Source organism: Penicillium cinerascens (assembly GCF_028974065.1).
Source record: "Penicillium cinerascens strain IBT 15544 chromosome Unknown contig_16_segment0_segment0, whole genome shotgun sequence".
NCBI lineage: Eukaryota > Fungi > Ascomycota > Eurotiomycetes > Eurotiales > Aspergillaceae > Penicillium > Penicillium cinerascens.
In genome coordinates, this window is record NW_026695286.1 from 810,729 (window position 1) to 829,498 (window position 18,770).

General features: G+C 49.4%; 5 protein-coding genes across 5 annotated transcripts; 4 read left to right on the plus strand and 1 right to left on the minus strand.

Moving 5' to 3' along the window:
• Positions 1 to 1,338: 1,338 nt before the first annotated feature.
• Positions 1,339 to 3,961, plus strand: N7498_000301 (uncharacterized protein; the record flags this gene model as incomplete). Its single annotated transcript, XM_058447364.1, has 12 exons — positions 1,339 to 1,378; positions 1,796 to 1,900; positions 1,949 to 2,080; positions 2,134 to 2,310; positions 2,360 to 2,548; positions 2,605 to 2,792; positions 2,846 to 2,869; positions 2,922 to 2,949; positions 3,000 to 3,212; positions 3,263 to 3,320; positions 3,562 to 3,746; positions 3,798 to 3,961. The coding sequence occupies 12 exons, from the start codon at positions 1,339 to 1,341 to the stop codon at positions 3,959 to 3,961; spliced, it is 1,503 nt and encodes a 500-aa protein (XP_058312775.1).
• Positions 3,962 to 4,838: 877 nt separating this feature from the next.
• Positions 4,839 to 8,797, plus strand: N7498_000302 (uncharacterized protein; the record flags this gene model as incomplete). The annotated part of the gene is made up of 3 exons (XM_058447365.1): positions 4,839 to 5,073; positions 5,130 to 5,231; positions 5,790 to 8,797. The coding sequence occupies 3 exons, from the start codon at positions 4,839 to 4,841 to the stop codon at positions 8,795 to 8,797; spliced, it is 3,345 nt and encodes a 1,114-aa protein (XP_058312776.1).
• A 567-nt stretch (positions 8,798 to 9,364) lies between these two features.
• On the plus strand, positions 9,365 to 10,873 carry N7498_000303 (sulfotransferase family protein; the record flags this gene model as incomplete). Its single annotated transcript, XM_058447366.1, has 5 exons — positions 9,365 to 9,441; positions 9,503 to 9,698; positions 9,769 to 10,070; positions 10,124 to 10,310; positions 10,664 to 10,873. The coding sequence occupies 5 exons, from the start codon at positions 9,365 to 9,367 to the stop codon at positions 10,871 to 10,873; spliced, it is 972 nt and encodes a 323-aa protein (XP_058312777.1).
• Positions 10,874 to 11,189: 316 nt separating this feature from the next.
• Positions 11,190 to 12,631, minus strand: N7498_000304 (putative phosphatidylglycerol specific phospholipase C; the record flags this gene model as incomplete). Its single annotated transcript, XM_058447367.1, has 2 exons — positions 11,190 to 11,996; positions 12,053 to 12,631. 2 exons carry the CDS (start codon positions 12,629 to 12,631, stop codon positions 11,190 to 11,192), a joined length of 1,386 nt encoding a protein of 461 aa, XP_058312778.1.
• A 1,644-nt stretch (positions 12,632 to 14,275) lies between these two features.
• N7498_000305 (cation-transporting P-type ATPase PCA1) lies at positions 14,276 to 17,801 on the plus strand (the record flags this gene model as incomplete). Its single annotated transcript, XM_058447368.1, has 2 exons — positions 14,276 to 14,792; positions 14,854 to 17,801. 2 exons carry the CDS (start codon positions 14,276 to 14,278, stop codon positions 17,799 to 17,801), a joined length of 3,465 nt encoding a protein of 1,154 aa, XP_058312779.1.
• Between the last annotated feature and the right edge of the window lie 969 nt (positions 17,802 to 18,770).

Below are 18,770 nucleotides of genomic sequence, written 5' to 3' on the forward strand. Positions count from 1 at the left end.
TCCACGGTGGGAATTCTCTCCCGGCGACACCATCATCGGGCATCTAATACGGAAGGCCCCTATAGTAGCTACCGAAGCCACTTTAAGACTTACATTCTCTGGACGCATCAAAACTACGATCGCACAAAATGGCCGCAACAGTACCCAGATGTCCGATAGTAATAAATGGACCGACGAATTCGACATACTTGAGCCTATCCAAGAGATCATCTTCCAAGGACCTCTTCATCTTCCAAAAAATAGCGACCAATCACTCAGCTGGCCATTCTCAATCGAAATACCAATTCAGATTGCTGATCCCCCAAAGAGACCTTACATCTCCAAACATGGCTTCCCACCGCCAGTCAGCCTACCAGGTTCATTCTTCTCGTCGGGCCAAAGCATCGGTCTTTCCGCCGAGGGCAGCATCAGATATACTCTCGATGCCCGAATACACTACAAGCGCGGAGGCTCTCATATAGTCCATCGTGCGAACTGTCCTATTATCCTCCGGCATCTTGCGAGGAATTTCGATTATTCCCAGCTCCGCAGCCTGGTCACTCGCACTTCCCCGGATCTCAAAGTCCAAAGCCAGAGATTACAACCAGGGATGGAAACCTCTGAACTCTCATTCAAACAGAAGACACTCAAGCTAGTCGGCTCATCCAAGGTGCCTGAATTTCATTACAACCTCATTGTATCCGCACCAAGTGTCATCCAGCTCGATCATCCCGAGCCCTTCCCACTGATTCTGGCGATCAAATCGCTTCGCGAAAAAACCAGTCTATCTATTCGAGAAGTTCCGCAGACGGTCCACATCGACTCGATCTCAGCGGTTCTTCTATTCGAAACAGAAGTACTCGCGCCCGGTCACTTGAGCGATTCACCTCGCGGCGATCACCAGGAACGATCTCATGACTTGGGTTTATGGAAGGTTTTTCAGGATCTCGAGACCCCCTTAGCCGTTTGTACTGAGAAAGGCAGCGGATCCATTGATGTCGGAAATGCCATCCAACTTGTTCTTCATTCGAACGGTTTGAGTGCTGGCAAGCGTGATCTGTGTTCGTGGGTAGCGACCACAATATACCCCGACTTCAACTCCTGCAGCATTCGACATACGCATTTTTTGGAGCTGAAGATCTGTGTTTCTGTTGTAGGAGAGTCACACGCGTTCCAAACTAGAACGCCATTGAAGATAATTGCTGCGGCTTGAGGTGGTGGCACGATTCAACGAATGAAGAGCACTCCGTGAATGTACCGATAGTTGCTTTCATAATATAGACCCGGTGATGTACATTTCGAGATAAAGAATATCCGTTATCATGCAAGTATACTCGAAAGGATACACAGCTATGCAGAATGTCCTCCAGTGGAGATGGCGCTCTAGACCCTTGGGCTGGTGAATATAAAGCAGGAAGTTCACCCTCGTGATCAAATTTCAGAAACGCAGTTACTGATCAAGGTTACTTCCAAATAGTAAACTGCCAAATGCAACTCTCAGTCTCTCCCGCCACCTCCACAGTTGGCCCTGGGAAAGCCCACTGATCACCGGTGGTCGCCTTGCTGTTCACACCTAAGATCCGGGCCTCCTGAACGCTCATTTGTCCCCGCTTCTCCCTCCCCGGCTATCAGTCCAGCGAAACCGGCGAATTCAACCGGGATGCCCGCTGTGGACCGATAAGAGCTATAGGAACGACGATAAAGATATGGCTTGACCTTATTTAAAAAGCTCGTGCGACCGGGGCCGATCGGCGCGTGCTCTTTCTTTCGTTTCATCGGGTTGTTTCGTTTTAACCCCTTACTTGAGCGACCATAGGCACCCCCGAGATTACTGGCGCCGGGCGGGCGACGGTCTCTAAGAGCCGCGATGCTGATTTAATCAAGGTTCAGAATGAGGACGAGTTGCGTCTGGCCCAGATGGGTGAGTATAGGCGACCTGGATGAATTGAACCTTTTTAATGAGTGATAGGCCACAAACAGGAGCTCGTGCGACATTTTTCCGTGTGGAGTTTGATCGGACTCGCAGCCAACTGTAACATCTCCTGGACGGGCCTGGGTCTGGGATTGATCACCGCTATTAATGGCGGTGGCCCTGGTGCCCGTAAGCCTTCAACTTGCCATTTGCTCAAGCGCCATCAATTGACCGAGTAGCAGTGATTTACGGCTTCATCTTTGTTTGGATTCTCCAATCCTTCGTCGGCGCCTCCCTCGCCGAATTCGTGTTTGCATATCCAACCGAGGGTGGCATGTACCACTGGATCGCCGCAATCGCCCCGAAACGCTATAATAGTTTATTGAGCTTTGCAACCGGATGGTCGACTGTCTTCGGATGTGAGATTCCTGCTTGCCGGACGCCGGTAATTATACTGATAGTGTTCAGGGATCTTCACAACCGCCTCCACAATCTTGATCTATGCCACCACTGCAATGGCACTGATCGCGCTTTATCATGAAGATCTCGTTGTTCAGCCGTGGATGACTTTTGTGGCGTATCAGATCTTGAACATCGTCACTTCCGGTATTGTTATGTTTGGAAATCGCTTCATTCCTGCGATTAACAAGTTCTCATGTGAGCATTCATGTGTCTATCGATCTACCTTGAGTGTCTAATCGCGTTGAAAACAGTGATTTACCTCCAGCTGGCCTGGTTCATCACCATGGTCACTGTCGCCGCTTCAGCACCAGTACACAACGATAGCAAATTTGTTTTCCGAACTTGGATCAATAATACCGGGTGGGATAACAACGTCATGTGTTTCATCACGGGCTTGGTGAATCCGTTATATTCCCTGGGTGGACTGGACGGCATTTCGGTATGAAATCCATCCCTGTTCTTCAACTTGGGGAAATACTAATCAAGCTCTAGCACATCACCGAAGAAATGCCAAATGTGAGTCAAGTCGATAAATGAACACACGCGATATCTTCTAACATTATCACAGCCTGGCAAAAACGCGCCTTTGGGGTTAGGTAAGCCCATCTCGACTTTCCAGTTTGACATCAACGTTAATAATTGGCAGCTATCACTCTTTCCATTGCTCTCGTCACTGGCTTGGCATATTTGCTCAGCTTGATGTTTTCTGTCCAGAACTACAACTCACTGGTAGATACACAGACGGGACTACCTTTAGCTGAGATATTCTTCCAGGCGACATCTACCAAGGGCGGAGCCTTTGGCCTGGTGTTCATGGTATGGGTCGCCTTGGGACCCTGTGTGATCGGGTCACAATTGAGTAAGTTGTACCATCATTTTGGAGATTGGTTTTCTTCTGACCAATTTTAGGTACTGGGCGAGCCTTCTGGGCCTTTTCCCGAGATGATGGTCTCCCACTTTCTCGAGTGTAAGAATTACAACTTATCAGCCGTCCGAGGATTTTACTGAATTATCTCCAGATGGGCGCGTGTCCACCCCCGCCTTGGATCCCCCTTTAATGCCCAACTTTGTGTCGGGGTAATCATCGCTCTACTTGGCCTTATCTATCTGGGGTCCAGCACCGCATTCAATGCAATGATGAGTTCAGCCGTGTATGAAAATGATTCCCTGACCGTGCTTCCATAGATCTAACGCTGACCTGTCGCTAGTACCATTAACAATCTCGCCTACCTCGTTCCCATCCTGACCAATGTTTTGCTGTTCCACAAGACCATGCAAAAGGGTCCATTCTCTATGAACCAGTTCACTGGAATGACGGTCAATATCATCTCCGTCCTATGGCTGATCTTTGCTATTGTTTTCTTCTCTTTCCCGTTCGAAATGCCTGCAACTTGTATGTGAAACCTCCGATCCAAATATTGATGAATACTAACACCCATCTTAGCATCTAACATGAACTATACCTGTGTTGTTATTGGTGGATTCCTGGCTATCGAGCTCGCCTGGTGGATAATCGCGGGCAAGAAATACTCGGAAACGGTGCAGCGGGCTCGAGAGGAAGAGCGCAAAGCACCGATGATTGTGGACGAAACTGATCCAAAGCCTTGAGTCAATAACAGGTATACGAGACAGTAATCATCAAGGAAATGTGTTTTGATTTGCTACAATATTCTACCGATCGCCTGATCTACAGGCTCCCACATTTCGATCAACAGATGTCTCAAAACACGACCTTGGATAACCTAATATGGGTGGCGAAACTCTGCGCCAAGATCTCGATTCGGGCCGGTGCTAAGACGCCTCTAAGCTGGGGGCCTGGTGAATTCCATAGTGTGTCATTAGATCACTTGTCTCACCCTGGACTTGGCGGTGTACTTTCCCCGCTCACGTAGATCCTTGTATTGCATGTTCTCGTACACAACCCCAATGGAAGGATAGAACACATATGGTTCGTCCTTTCCAGACAGAAGAGGCCGGGGAGCTAACGGGTCATCCGTTGTGACAATAAGAGAATAGGGTATGCACAATCAGATCAAGAATGGCCCGGAGTACTTCCAGTGTAACCAAATCGGTCGCATAGGTCCGCTCGGGAATGACGTAGATTGGCCACTATGCGTGACTGAATACGTTGAAACATACACTAAAAGTGCTCTGTAAGTATAAAGCTCCTTAGTTCCCGAATATCCAAGGTACAACTCACTGCCTAGACATCCAACTGAGGTAACCAACTGAGACAACCCGTGAATGGAACACAGGTCAACGCCGAAGAGTAGCATCCCGGCCTCAAAACTTGACGCAGTCATACTTCAGAGCACTTTGCCTATGCGTGATACATGCTCAGGCGACGACTAAGCCTGCTGCCTCACTGCTCACCTCGATCCTCGCCAAGTCTATAGAGCAACTACTTAAAGGGCTCCATCTCACGACATTTGAGCACCCAACAACAAGATCAGTCCAACATTCAAACATCCCAACCACCACCAAAATGCACTTCAGCACCATCATTGCCTCTATTGCCGCCCTCGGCATGGGCGCCAACGCCGCACCCGCACCCGGAACATACAACCGATATGCTCAACTCCGCCTCTACGGCGAACCCGGCTGCTCAGCTCAGAACCTGGGCGAGCTTGGTATCTACGATATCAACAAGTGCCAGAGTTTTGGTGACACCGACGTTATCAGATCTGTCTCATTTGAAATGAATACTCCTGGATGCACCTGTAAGTTTTCCCATCGATATACCTCTTTGCTGAAATATGGTCTAACACACTGTTAGTGCACGTCTACAACGATATTACTTGCCATCTCAACGACCATGTTGTCAAAGTTCGCGAGTGCCTTGCTGGTGACAAGAGCTATGGAAGTTATGAGCTCCGTTGTGACCTTTAAGCATCGACGTTACATGTATCGTTACAAAGTCAGAAACTTTGTTACACGGTGGATCAATAACGGAAGCATGAATGTACATGATTTGAGCTTGCTTTTCTGTATCTATTCGTGTCGATTTTACTGCGTAAATCCACAGTAAACATTGCACGAGAACAGTCATCGGGGTCTCGTATAGAATTACCGCTTCAAAGCTATATGTAGTGCCAACGCTTTTCCCAGGACTTCATTCTTGAACATGAATTATAATGCCAAGAACTGCTAATTTGTTTAAGAAAAGCCTGTGCTGGAGGTACATATTTTCGTAACGTTATATAACACGTACTCTAGTTGGATCGTTACATAACAGATGAGTCATTACAGTATGGCAGAAGATAAACATATGTGATCCACGTGGAGATTGAGGGGTAGGTGCCGCCGATACGGCACGATCCAAGCGGCAATTCTAGAAGTTCAAGCCGGGTTTTGACAAACTGTCATTGAAAGTGAATTTTTGCAATCGATACGTCGGCCTCGGTTCAAAACATAATAGCTACCCCCTTGCATGCAGTCGCTGAATCCAACATTGCCCTCGCTCATCTAAATTTCGATTTCTCCCTGGCCAAATTTGAAGCTCCACTTGAACTTCACCCGCTTGGAAAACAACTTTCAAAAGCCAGACGAGAATCTGCAGAGGACGGATCATTTCACATTCTCGCCCGGCGACTCGGTGTGTTGTTTGACGATGTCCTACCAGATGTGCCAACACTCCTTGAGGCATATGGAACCCGTGCTAGCGAGATTGTACAGGAGACCATGCAGAGCATGGACCGCCCCAAAGTCATTGTCGATGCGTTCTTCGGATCACATCTTGGTATTGACTGCACTACAATTTGGGCAAGTGCGACGAGCGGCAAATCTGTACTCCGCATCCATCTTCTTGCGTGTATCCTGGCTCGCATCTGGTCTCCTCAAGAAGCGACGGCCATTTGGGTAGAGCTTGTTAGCCAACGACAAAGGATTATCAAGAAACATGCCCAGTCTGCCGAAATTGCCGACAACTATCTGGCTCAACTAGCTGCCGCCCACGAAATTGACAGATCCTCACTAGGAAGTTGGGATGCAAGCGCACGCGCGTGGCTACAAGTTGCCGACCAGGGGCGGAGAAAAGAGCAAGTTCAAGCTCAACTAATTGTCAATAATCTCTCCGTTGCTGTGAAATCTCAGGTTTCTTTGGATCAGAACGTTGGTTCCAAACCAAGTTCCTATGATAGCGTGTTGCTGAACCTCAACCGTGCCTTGACCACTCTGGACAAATTGATCAAAGGCGAGCCCCAGAGGATAACTGACGGGGGAATTCTGCTTGGTCTGATCTCGTGGCACTTATATCCGGACCTTGTTGTTCTGGGTTCAAATACAATGGAAATTCAGCAACAAGACCCGTTGGTTAAACCGGGTGGAATTGTCACTATTTCAATAGCCCCTCAGGCCAATCGTGGGGATGGAGTATACTGGTCTTTGCCATTATCCAGTCTCCGGTATTATGGAACAGTCCAGCGAGAGCGGTCAACCATGCGCGACTCCAGAATATCTGTGGCGCAATTTCAAGCATTGTTACTTGGTGCGTCTTTGGGTGCGGATGATGGTGCATGTACCGCCGCCGAAATCCTACAGAGTCTCTGGAAGGTGTACTACAATCTCTATCAAGCGAAATTGTTTCAAATGGCCGAAAAGCCCTTGGACCTGTCGGATGACGTGTCTTGCTTTAACGTGGTAGACTTGCTACAAGACGGCCGGCAGTCGCTGAGAGAGCTCATGAAAATCTTGCAACTTATTTTTCCATTGAAAGGCGGTATAGAGCTCCTACTCTCCAGTGACCCCAGTGAGGTCAAGATGGCAAGGCAGCTCATGCGGTACGGCAGTAACTACGGCAGGTCATGGATTGGAAATACGAATAGTTCCACTTCCAATTTTTCTATAGCCAACTTTTCATCCTTGCTTCACACGGTCACGACTTCGGATGCACGGGTTCGAGTACTTCGTGAAATATGTGCGCAATTGGAGCTCCCGCCCTCGGACTATGTGATTCGCTTCAAAGACGCGAACCATCTCTGGGCCTATGCCTCAATAGCAGCTGATAGTTCCGGGGTTGTCCATGGAGGAATGAAAAGAAAACGGGAATACTTTGAAGCACAGGACATCGAGTATATCCGGCCCCTCGAAATTCCGCCTGGAGAAAACTGGGCCTGCATTGCTACCCTTGAAGCGTCAAAATGGCACGGTCCGCAGTCTTTCCACTCGGGCTTGCAGGATGATATCTTCACAGACCTTTTAGAAGATGACCCTCAGACTAGTCAGACTGTTATTTTTAATTTTGCCTTTGGGGATCACAGCCTTGCGGCCGTTTATACGAAGCAAACAAGTCCCTCGGCATCTCAGGAACGAAAGTTTTCTAGTGAGGTTTCCCTCAAAATGGTCCAGGGCCTTTTGGCTAGGAACCTGCTGAGGCTCGATATTGTGGCAGAGTACGTTCTGCACCAGATCGAGACAAACCAGCCAGCTCACGGGAATTCTCTCCTTGCACTTGGGCGGGTTATAGACTTTTATAAGAGTCATCTACCTCAAGCCACAGTTTCGATGGGAGTGATCAAAAGTCCCCTTAACACTTGGAAATGGACACTGCCGATGGTCGAAGAACTTGAACTTTTGAGTCCACTTGCAGACCAGCAAGCACGCGAGGGTATGATACCAGAAACTATCTATCCCAGCCAGTTATCGCGCGGATATGCATTTGCGGCAATTTTACAATTCGAGTCGGGTACTATTAGCGTGGATGTGTCTGATCTCAACGCGGTGCTGGCAATATCGAGTTGCAACTCTCTGTTCATTGCCGACGAAATTCTTCAGGATCCAACTCCTCCCGCAGACTCATCGTCATGCGCAGTCTCTCACGCATTAGGAAATATTGGGAAGCCGGGAATAGCCCTTTTGATTTCTCCGCCGGAGCTCGACATTCGCAAACATGACCTTGAGCGGTGGCATTTTGTCAACCATAATCCATTTGATGGAGAGCTTGCTGAAGGCCAGTTTGAGGGCACATCTCTGCATCCGTCTTTCACGGGCTGGCAAGGACCTCTCAGCGTAGGCTCATCCAGCTACCGGGAGATGGAAGCTTATTATGTGGAAACAGTAGTCTCTGTCAATGACGGCGGTGAATGGGTGGGCGATTTGGATATTTTGAAGGGTCTGGCGGACTTGAAAATGGGAAGATACGAGTCGACCAACTCACAGTGCTCACATGATCCGAGCTTCACAGCGGCAGGCGTGGGCATGATTTCCATTGATTGTTGGGAGGAAATCCTTGATCCTCCGGAGGGCTTCCTGGTGCTCCGTTCAACACCAGGCTCATGTGACAGAAGTCGATACTGGCAGTGGATGGTCAGACTAGCCACAGTAGGCATTGCATCCTCCCGGAAATATGAATGCATCTGCCTGCCAGTGGATAGGCAGTTCTGCTGGACTTGTGCGGTTGCAAAGCTTCGCACTGGCCACGAGCCCAAGGTTCTGTTTGTGTGTTAGATCTAAATGATATTATATACTCGTGCTCTCTGTTAGTATCTGTAGCCTACATATTCAGTTCCACATAGCTCCGTACCATTCTCAATCTGGCTACTTCTTCCGCCGAAGCCTGGCTGGCTCTCCTCGGGAATCAAATTTCCCCATTGCTTGTATGGATTTTAACCACGTGTTGATGCATATGAAATAGAGACTCTAAGCAAATACCATCAACATATAAGGCAAAATTGAACCGTGCTCCGAGAGAGTATTCAAGTCCATATGTAGGAAGTGCTTAATCTCGAGCCCGACCGATTATTGGTGCCACGAATTGTAATTTGCTCGGGCGTTCAACATGAACTTTAATGTTTGTATATGATTGGCCCGGCAATAAATGAAACCCGACAGTAGGGCACGCACCTCTGGCGCTAAGACCTTGCTGAGTGGCTGGCTTCAGCCGCTCGTATAGTCTGACAACAGATCCACTCTGCAGTATTTAAGGAAAGGAGGCTTTTCCGTGAACACTGGTTCCAAAAAGCAAATTTTTACTTCCGTCTTTTCTTTTTCATCTCTGCAAGTCAACTCGGCGATATGTCGCGAAACATCGATCAGTGGCCCGCGCCGCGGGAAAGTAAGAAGTTGAAAGTGATTATTGCGAGCGCTAGTCGGTAAGGCTAGACCCGTTCTCCACTTCATTCTGTTCAACTAACCAAAATCTTGTTTTCTTAGGTCAGGAACCCTCGGTCTTTACAAGGCGATGAAAATCTTGGGTTACAAGCCATACCATATGTACGAGTGCTGTGCCATAGGTGGCGTGCCCCATATGAAGGTTTTGAAGGAAGCGGTCACCTCTGAACACAATCGACTGTCTGGAATCAAGAAATACACAAAAGCCGATTACGATAAGTGGTTAGCTGACTACGACGTGAGTTCCTATTGCATTTCATCCGCACCCAGGAAGGAAAAGAAACTTAATTCTGAATTATACGAGCTAGTGCGTGGTCGAGATCCCGTCTTACGTGGGACCGGATCTTATTCAAGCTTACGCCCAAGACCCGGATGTCAAATTCATCTTTACCGAGAGGCCGCCTGAGAAGTGGGCAGTTTCTGTCAACAACACAGTCGCGGGAGTCGTGGCTGCGGGCGACCGTTTCCCATTTTCTATCCTCAAATATTTCGACACCACTCTCTACGAATTCTTCACTCTCAATAAGGTCATGTATGGCGCACTCACTGGTTGTACTATGCCTGGACATCCGGACAATGAACGCCTGCTTCAGAAGTGGTATACCGACTAGTGAGTACCCGCTCGGATGAGGCTGGATAGATCAGACTAACATTTCTTTCTAGCGTGAAAACAGTTAAAGCCATCGTCCCCGCTGACCGTCTTTGTCACATTCAACTCAGTGACGGACTCAACTGGGAAAAGATCTGCCCTTTCCTTGATCTGCCGATTCCAACGGAGGAGTATCCCGATCGGAATGAGCCAGAGAAGTTCAAAGCCCGGGTTGAAGGCTTCCTGAAGTCAAAAGTCATAGTTAGTGTGTTCAGACTCAGTTTGGTAGCTGTGCCGACTTTCGGAGTGGCCGTCTGGGCGGGTTTGAGATATTGCCCGTCAATTTGGTCCGGCTTAAAGTCGAACTCTTGGTTTTGAGTGTGATCTTCTAGGTTGTCGGGTCACTTGATTATAGTGTAGAGGGCAGGGAATGAAAATGAATCGTATCACGAGATAATTACCATTCCTTCAATTAAAATTATTTGGCTATAGATGATAGCATCAAATCATTATGATCTAAGGAACCGCCTGTCAACTTACCAGTGTCTTTTATAACCAACATTCTCCAATCGACTGCTTTCTTCAAAGCCACGTTTGATGTACCATCGCTTCAGAGCCTCGCCTTCGTCCTTGCCCTCCAGGTCCACTGCCATGATGGCAATAATATTCTGGACCCGGACAGGGGCATCAATGTCCTGATTTTCCTCGCACAGATGATCCACCGCGCCATTCTTCACCCCCAGGCTCTGCCAGGCATCCTGCGCGTTGTAAACGGGCGTCACGGCAGTACCCAGACTCGCAGTGGTAGCGGTATCCACGCTTGATAGTTCAAGTTGGAGATGGACAGGCGGAGGTGTGTGGAGGTTCGATCCAGTTTTAGCCTTATTTGTCAGGCCATAAAGGCCATCTACGACTGGTCAGCTCACCACATTTCTTGTAGATAATCGTACATGCTCTCTTTCGGTCATCTTAAGAGGTTCATATTGACTACTACTTTATGAAAAGTTCCAGCAAATTTTCACATGAAACAGTCGAAATTAAGATTTTTGATCGTATCATGGCATCCTTTGTACATCAACCCTTAAGCATAATATAGAACCACTATATCGCATCCAAACTCATATCCCTTAATTCCAAAGCTTAAACGGCATCAGGGAATGGCTTAGGAACAGCCAAAGTCTCAGGAGCCGAAGAACGAGCGTTAGGACCAATCAAGTGATCAAAGGCAGGAGAGTGCGCGACACGAGGAGTCAAGTCCTCAAGATCCCACAGATAACCCAGAGTCTTCAGGACCGAAGTCGCACTGTAAGACTGAGATTGGCCAGTAACGGGGTCAACACCGTAGTTCTCAATATGGCCCTGGGGAGCATAGGGAGAGATCAACCAGGTAGAGATACGGCCACCAAGACGGTCGAAGGTCAGAGTATAGTTGGTTCCATCGGGAGCGGTCTCGGTGTACGTCTTGTCGTCAGGACGGACAGCAAGAGGGGGAGCAACGTGGTCGAAGAATCCACCAGACTCATCAAAGGTGAGGAGAAGGAGGGTCTTGTCCCACTGGGGGCCGGCACGGATGGACTCGTAGACTTGCTTAACGAGAACCTGGCCGAAGGAGACGTTGCCGGACGGGTGCATGGAGTTGGTGTTCAGGCCGCAGCAGGATGGGTTGATGTAGGAGAGCTGGGGGAGGAGGCCCAGGTAGGCATCCTGGTAGAAGTTCTCCAGAGGGACAACGTTGTCCTTGGCGTTCTGCGCGGTCCAGTTGAAGAACAGGGCATCGGGCAGGAAGTCGCCGTTGGTGCCGTCGTAGTTCAGCCACGAGATGCCCTTCTTCGAAGCGACCTCGAAGATACTGGTGGTGTCGATGCCGGATACATCGAAGCTCTCGTCGTTTGAGCCATGGCCGTCGGATGTACCGGCGACAGCGCAGAGACGGTTCGGGTTGGTGGGCTATGCGCTCGTTAGTTTTTTGGAAACAAAAGCTATTTTCTTTGGAATGAACTTACGCCGGGAATACACGAGTGCCAGTAGTTGAAGGTGGTGAACTCGTCAACTAGGTCCACGAGAGTCGGGATCTCGCTCTCGGAATAGTATCCCATGACCTCCTCGGTGGCAAGCTTGGCCGAGATGGAGGGGTAGGAGGCCATCTGGTGCTCAACAAAGCCCTTCAGGTCGGGCTTCAGAGAGCCATTGGAAATAGCCTTGTTGTCCGGGTTATAAGTTCCGTAGAACTCAAAGTTGTTACCCGTAACAGAGTGGTCAGGGTCATGAAGGACCGAGTCAAAATCCTTGTAGACATTGTACCACTTCTTGCTATCGGTCTCATTCACCAGCTGAGGGTTCCAGAAGGGACCATTGTTGACAACATTGTCCAGGCCCTCCTTGTGAACACCACCCAGGACGTTGTCGAATGCACGGTTTTCCAGCAGGATCCAAACAACATTCTCAATCTTGTCCTTCAGGTTGGCAATGGACTCCTTGGAGCCCGACTTGTAGCCAAAGGGCTCCTGGGCGTTCCGGGCAACAACGGCACCCAGAGCACTGCCCGACAGGCCCAGAATGGGAAGGAGAGTGTTGGACTTCATGATTGAAATGAGGCTGAAGGAGAAGAAGCTTGGCGGATGGAAATGCGAGAATCATTACTCTAGACGACCGACGAATATTCTTTCTAGCTGCGAGATGGGGTCCCGACAACGCACCATTCCTTGCTCGGTCCATCAGCTTCCCAAGCAGATAATTTCATCTCATCAGAGATAGAGCAAATGAGGAGTGATTTCTCCGGCACATGCTGGGTAAGTTGATCGTAATAGGCCTAGGAAAGTGAACGGCGCCCGTCAAGCCGGACAGCCGGTGTGGAGTAGAACTAGCATATCGGCAATACTCCCGTCTGCACCGAATGTTCGCATCGATTATTCCAAGGAGTGTTATTAAAAGGCAAGCACCGATTCGTGCGAATGTTGACCGGAGCTAAGCATCGTACCTGACGACATGTGGGGCCGATGGGTCTTACCGCGGACGACGGACTAATTACCTGCTTCGGCACAGGCCATGACCGACCGGGCATCGCCAATCATCGTCGCCTTTCTGCCCATGCATCATTCCACGTGCCGAGTGTGATATGAGACGTGCTGATCTTTTGCATCTCCTCCAACCCGGTCCTAGTCTGCCCCTCCCTACGTCCCGCGTCAGCAAATCGGGAAATGTTCGATTCCGGACGATACTTCTTGAGGCTTGCTCCAGACTCTCAAAAGGTTGTCTCCAGGATTCCTCCGGGGGTTTTCCAGGATTCCCCAACGGCTCAAGGTTCCGATCCAGTCCCACGTGTTTTGCGATGTCTATCAAGTTCACCAATGAAATATTGATGCGCCAGATTACTAACAAAGCCTACCTGCTCATCCACAAGCTATTACCTCCTTCCAAAATAGGGCAGGTGGGAGGAACCCGGCGGGCCATAATTTAAAGAAATGACGAAATTCACAGTTCCTTGCACAGAATCTCAAATCGTACCGGGTGTTGATCTGTTGAGGCAGAGAACCCCATTCTGGGAATTCAAGTGCCGGCTTCTCGGGATCGATTTCTTCGTCGTAGTAACATACTAATGGAGAGTCCCGTTTCTGGCACTTCGCTCATCAGTAATAGCGATGATATTTTGTTGAGTAAAGTTCATCTCGAACTGCTTTCCAGTGCCCATTCTTTACACTGCTGGGCAGAGGCGCTGAAAAAACCGGTCTTGAAGGGGTCATCCATTAATAGGTCCACTTTGAATCCGTCGCGGGTGCTTGTCATCTAATAATTCTGACAGAGAAAGATAGACCTGATGCCCGAGGTAATGCAGGTTTGTTGAGAGAAAATCATAGCCGTATGACAGGTAAAGAGTGAGCTGTAGTTGGACATTCAGATAAAGAAGCGGTCAGGGATGGCAGAAAGGACGCTTCCATGTTGACATGGTGGCCAACCGCCGACCACAGCGACCACAAAAACCACAAGCGAAGCCATCGCAATTCTGTTAGAAATCTTTGAAACGAAGTTGTGAAACGGTTACTATGAGTTGCTCCTGCTGCCAGCCTGCTACGCTCCCTCAACCAAATGAATCTCCGCCCGGAGCAACAACGCAGATTGATCTGGGTCGACCCCCCTCGCAAGTGAATGATGTAGTCAGTACAGTACGAGGCAGCCCCGAGACCGTTGAAGCCAACGGCTTGGGTGTGACTGTAAAAGACGGGTGTGATATGGACGACGCACAACCAGACACGAGTTGTCAAGATGATTGCTGCGGCAGCGTCTCGGCCATCACCAAAATCGAGGATGTTGAAAATGACAATAATCATTCTCTCCCCACCATCAAATGTTCGGCAAATGCTTGCTGTGACAACGATTCCTCTGGATCTTTCAAACAAAAGCGTGGTCCGCAGGCAAGTGGAAGAAGCTGCTGCGATGATCAGTCCGCAGGGACCTCTTGCGACACGGCTGTCTCACTCCCTGTTGAGCTGGCCCATGGAAATTGCGAAGAAGGTCTCGTCATCGAAGGTGGTGAGGGAAAGAGCGATACTTGTTTGCGCGCGCATCTCCCAAAACGCTGCTCGCACATCCTTCCATCAAAGACCTTTGCTCCTACCGAATCGAAAGCGTCAGAATGTTGCAGTGGTATGCCTTCTCCCTGCTGCGACGAGTCTTGTCTAGATCGTTTGGCTCTACGCGAGTGTGGTACTTGGACGGATACCCCGCGGGGTGAAACCACCCAACAAGGTACGTTGACTGGAGTTAGCGTATTCTATATTGGGCTTTATTAACCTGGGCGTCAATGCAGATGGGTCATTGAAATCGGGACCAAAGAAAGGTGAAGCACCCCAACGTAGAGCCTGCGAGCATCATCGACATTCTGTTCGCGAACAGTATGCCACCAGACTCGCAACCCTAGGATGTATCTGCCGTGCTCTTATTGCTCTAGGCAAAGAGTCATGCTGCCTTCCTCGAGGAATCCCGTCGCCTATAAGGGAAAAAAGGTCCAAAGAATCGCTGAAAAGGGTACCCTCGCGTATCTCGGTTGACTCCTGTTGCGCAAAGGGCACGTCCACCGCTAGAGACGTTGAAGCCAGCCCAAAGCGTCGCAATGCGTGTGGCTCTGAGAAACGTGCTGTGGAGAGCTGCTCGGGTAAGTCTTGTTGCAAACCTAAGAGCGCTTCTTCTAGGGATAATCTCCCAGATCTTTGCACTCCTGAAAATTCATTTCGGGCCAGCAACAAATACTCAAAGCTAGACAACAGAGCATGCACCGAGATTGGGGGCAAAGCCAGCGACAAGATTACTATGGCCCCTGATCTGGAGAGACAGAACACGGGCATCGAGCATGTCGTTCTCTCGGTTTCTGGCATGACTTGCACTGGTTGCGAGACGAAACTCAACAGAACTCTAGCGACAGTGTCAGGTGTCAGGAATCTTAAGACGAGCCTCATCTTGTCACGTGCTGATTTCGACGTGGATCTCAATATGTCGAGTGTCAAGCATGTGATGAAACATCTGGAGCGTACTACAGAGTTTCAATTTGAAGTGATCACCAGCAGTGGATCGAGTGTGGATATTATTACGTCCGAGGATCTGTCGACGTTCGTCAATCGGCCATGGCCTGAAGGAGTGACAGGCCTGTCTCCGGTCAACAAGGACGAAATTCGCGTATCTTTCGATCCAGAGGTTGTTGGAGCGCGCGACCTCGTAGAGAAACATTGGGCAGGGATTGCAAGGCTAGCGCCTGCCCGCAACGATCCAGCACTCGGGGCTGGAAAAAAGCATGTCCGTCATGTCGGATATATCACACTTCTTTCTCTGATTCTTACCATCCCGGTCTTGGTCTTAGCGTGGGCTCCAATCCCCGAGCGAGAAATACCCTACAGCTCTGCGTCATTGGCACTGGCAACGCTGGTTCAAGTTATCGTCGCGGGGCCATTTTACCCCAAGGCGCTGAAGGCTCTTATCTTTTCGAAGGTCATTGAGATGGACCTTCTTATTGTTCTGAGCACCAGTGCAGCTTACATCTTTTCCCTCGTCTCGTTTGGCTACCTCGTTGCTGGCAACCCGTTGTCGACAGGCCAGTTTTTCGAGACCAGCACGCTCTTGGTCACCTTGATCATGGTTGGGCGTTATGTTGCCGCTCTCGCCCGTCAGAAAGCAGTCGAATCGATCTCTATTCGATCACTTCAGAGCCAACATGCTGTCCTAGTGGACGGTTTGAACTCGTTCGAGGGTAGGGAGATTGACGTCAGGCTTTTGCAGTACGGTGACATGTTTATGGTGGCCCCTGATACGAGGATTCCGACCGATGGTACCATTGTGTCTGGCTCATCTGAAGTGAACGAGTCAATGCTCACTGGGGAGTCTCGTCCTGTCGAGAAGGGCCCTCAATCCCGCGTTATTGCTGGGACAATCAATGGCTCAGGAACTTTACTTGTCCGGGTCACTCGACTGCCCGGCGACAACACCATCACCGCTATCGCTGCAATGGTGGATGAAGCCAAGCTATCCAAACCAAAGATGCAAGAGCTGGCAGATAAAGTGGCTTCTTACTTTGTTCCTGTCATTGTGGCCCTGGCCACCGCTACGTTTGTCGTCTGGATTGCAGTTGGTGTGGCGGCCCAAGGCAAGACCGGATCAGAAGCAGCCGTTCAGTCTATCACCTACGCCATTACCGTGCTGATTGTCTCCTGTCCCTGTGCTATTGGCCTCGCTGTTCCGATGGTGGTTGTTTTTGCTAGCGGTATTGCGGCAGAGCATGGGGTGATCTTCAAGTCCGCTGATGCGATCGAAGTGGCCTATAAGGCGTCTCACGTGGTTTTTGACAAAACAGGAACTCTGACGCATGGTAAGCTAAGCGTAATCGTCGAAGACTGTCCCGAGGGTGGTGAATCACGACTGCCCCTTCTCCTAGGCCTCGTCAGCAACAATAAGCACCCGGTCTCTGTTGCTGTTGCTGACCACCTGAGGCGGAAAGGAGTGATTGCAGCGGCTTTCCCAGGAGCCAAAAGTTTGACCGGCCGAGGCATGGAAGGTGAGGTGACTGGGCAAACGGTGCGGGGAGGAAATGCTCGCTGGCTCAATGTTCAAACCCACCCCCTGGTACAGCCAGTCCTTCTGCAAGGCTATACTGCGTTCTGTTTTACCATTGACGGGGTACCGTGGGCGGTTTTTGGCCTTGAGGACTCTCTCAGGGATGACGCTTCTCAGGTTGTCACCGCTTTACTGAGACGGGGTGTGTCGGTCCATGTGGTATCGGGTGACGATGTCGAACCCGTTCAAAAAGTGGCATCAACTCTGGGGATCTCAGAGAGGAATGTACAAGCCCACAGCTCTCCATCCGACAAGCAGTCCTATATTAAGAATCTTTTGGAAGATGCATCGAATGTTCAGGAGCCCGTTGTCATATTTTGCGGAGATGGAACCAACGATGCCGTCGCGCTGGCGCAGGCAACTGTCGGCATTCACATGAATGCAGGCAGCGACCTTGCGCAGGCTGCTGCCGACGTGGTGTTAATGAGGCCAGCTCTATCCGGGATTCTTACCGTGATGGATACAAGCAAAGTGTCTGTACGGCGGATCAAATTCAACTTCGGTTGGAGCTTCGTTTACAACACATTTGCCGTGCTTCTTGCTGCCGGGGCATTCGTGAAAGCTAGGATTCCTCCTGAATTTGCCGGGCTGGGTGAACTCGTCAGCGTGTTGCCTGTCATTATCGCCGCAGTGCTCCTGCGATGGACCCAGATCTAGTTTGGGGTACATGTCACTTCCACATCCGGTGTAAGTCTGGAACCCTTCTGGTTTGAAGGGTTTGGGGCATTCAACGTGCTTCTACCGAATTACTCACCTATTTATGTGTTTTCAACAAACATTCCCATCCCCCTTCCGACGATTTTCAGAATAGCTATCCCATCTCACCAAGCTGTTAATGAATATCACACCGATTATTGCTCTGTAAGCACCTCATTGCCTATTTGTTGCAGCCTTGCAGCCTTGGTAATGTAAGAGGTAAATGAAGACGAAGGTTAGGGAAACGAAGAAACGGAAAGGGCTTGGGTTAAGAGAGATTGCCAGATCTCCCCCACCTTTCTAGATCCCTGCATAGAAGATTCCATAGGGAAATACAGTAAGTTACAATGGCTGGATTGACATTAAAGCCTAAATAAATTTAATACCACAATACGGCTAACCAGGGGCTGGTTCTAAAATTGACCTCGTACAGACTAGCATGGTTTTCGTTGGTGCGATAACATTTATGTCCCTGGAAATTTATGACGTTGAATTCATTAATACATACTATCAAGACCCAAAATGTAGCGAGGAGTCAACCGCCGAAAATGATTCGAATATAGTTGAAGTAGCTACTTCATATCCCCTCTATAGTCAGGCCTGCGTGCCGGAAGTGCCCTCTGCGCACTTCCGCCTTGCATCGACGATGATAACACACCATTCGAGGAAAATATCTAATCCTCGGTCCGGATTTTCTTCGCAGCACTGCTAATTTCGCCGAATGAAGGCTTTCAATTCCGCAAAGATCTCCTTAATAGGATTCAAGTCTGGAGAATGTAGGGGCGAAAAGACTAGCTTTACTTGGGCTTCTGAACATATAGTCTTCGCTGGGCCATTTCTTATAATACTTAAAAGGCTACGTAGTAAATACTTCCAAGACGGACGTAAAATAGCAAGCTTGGTTCTCGGTGCTGTCCCGACCGGTCTCTT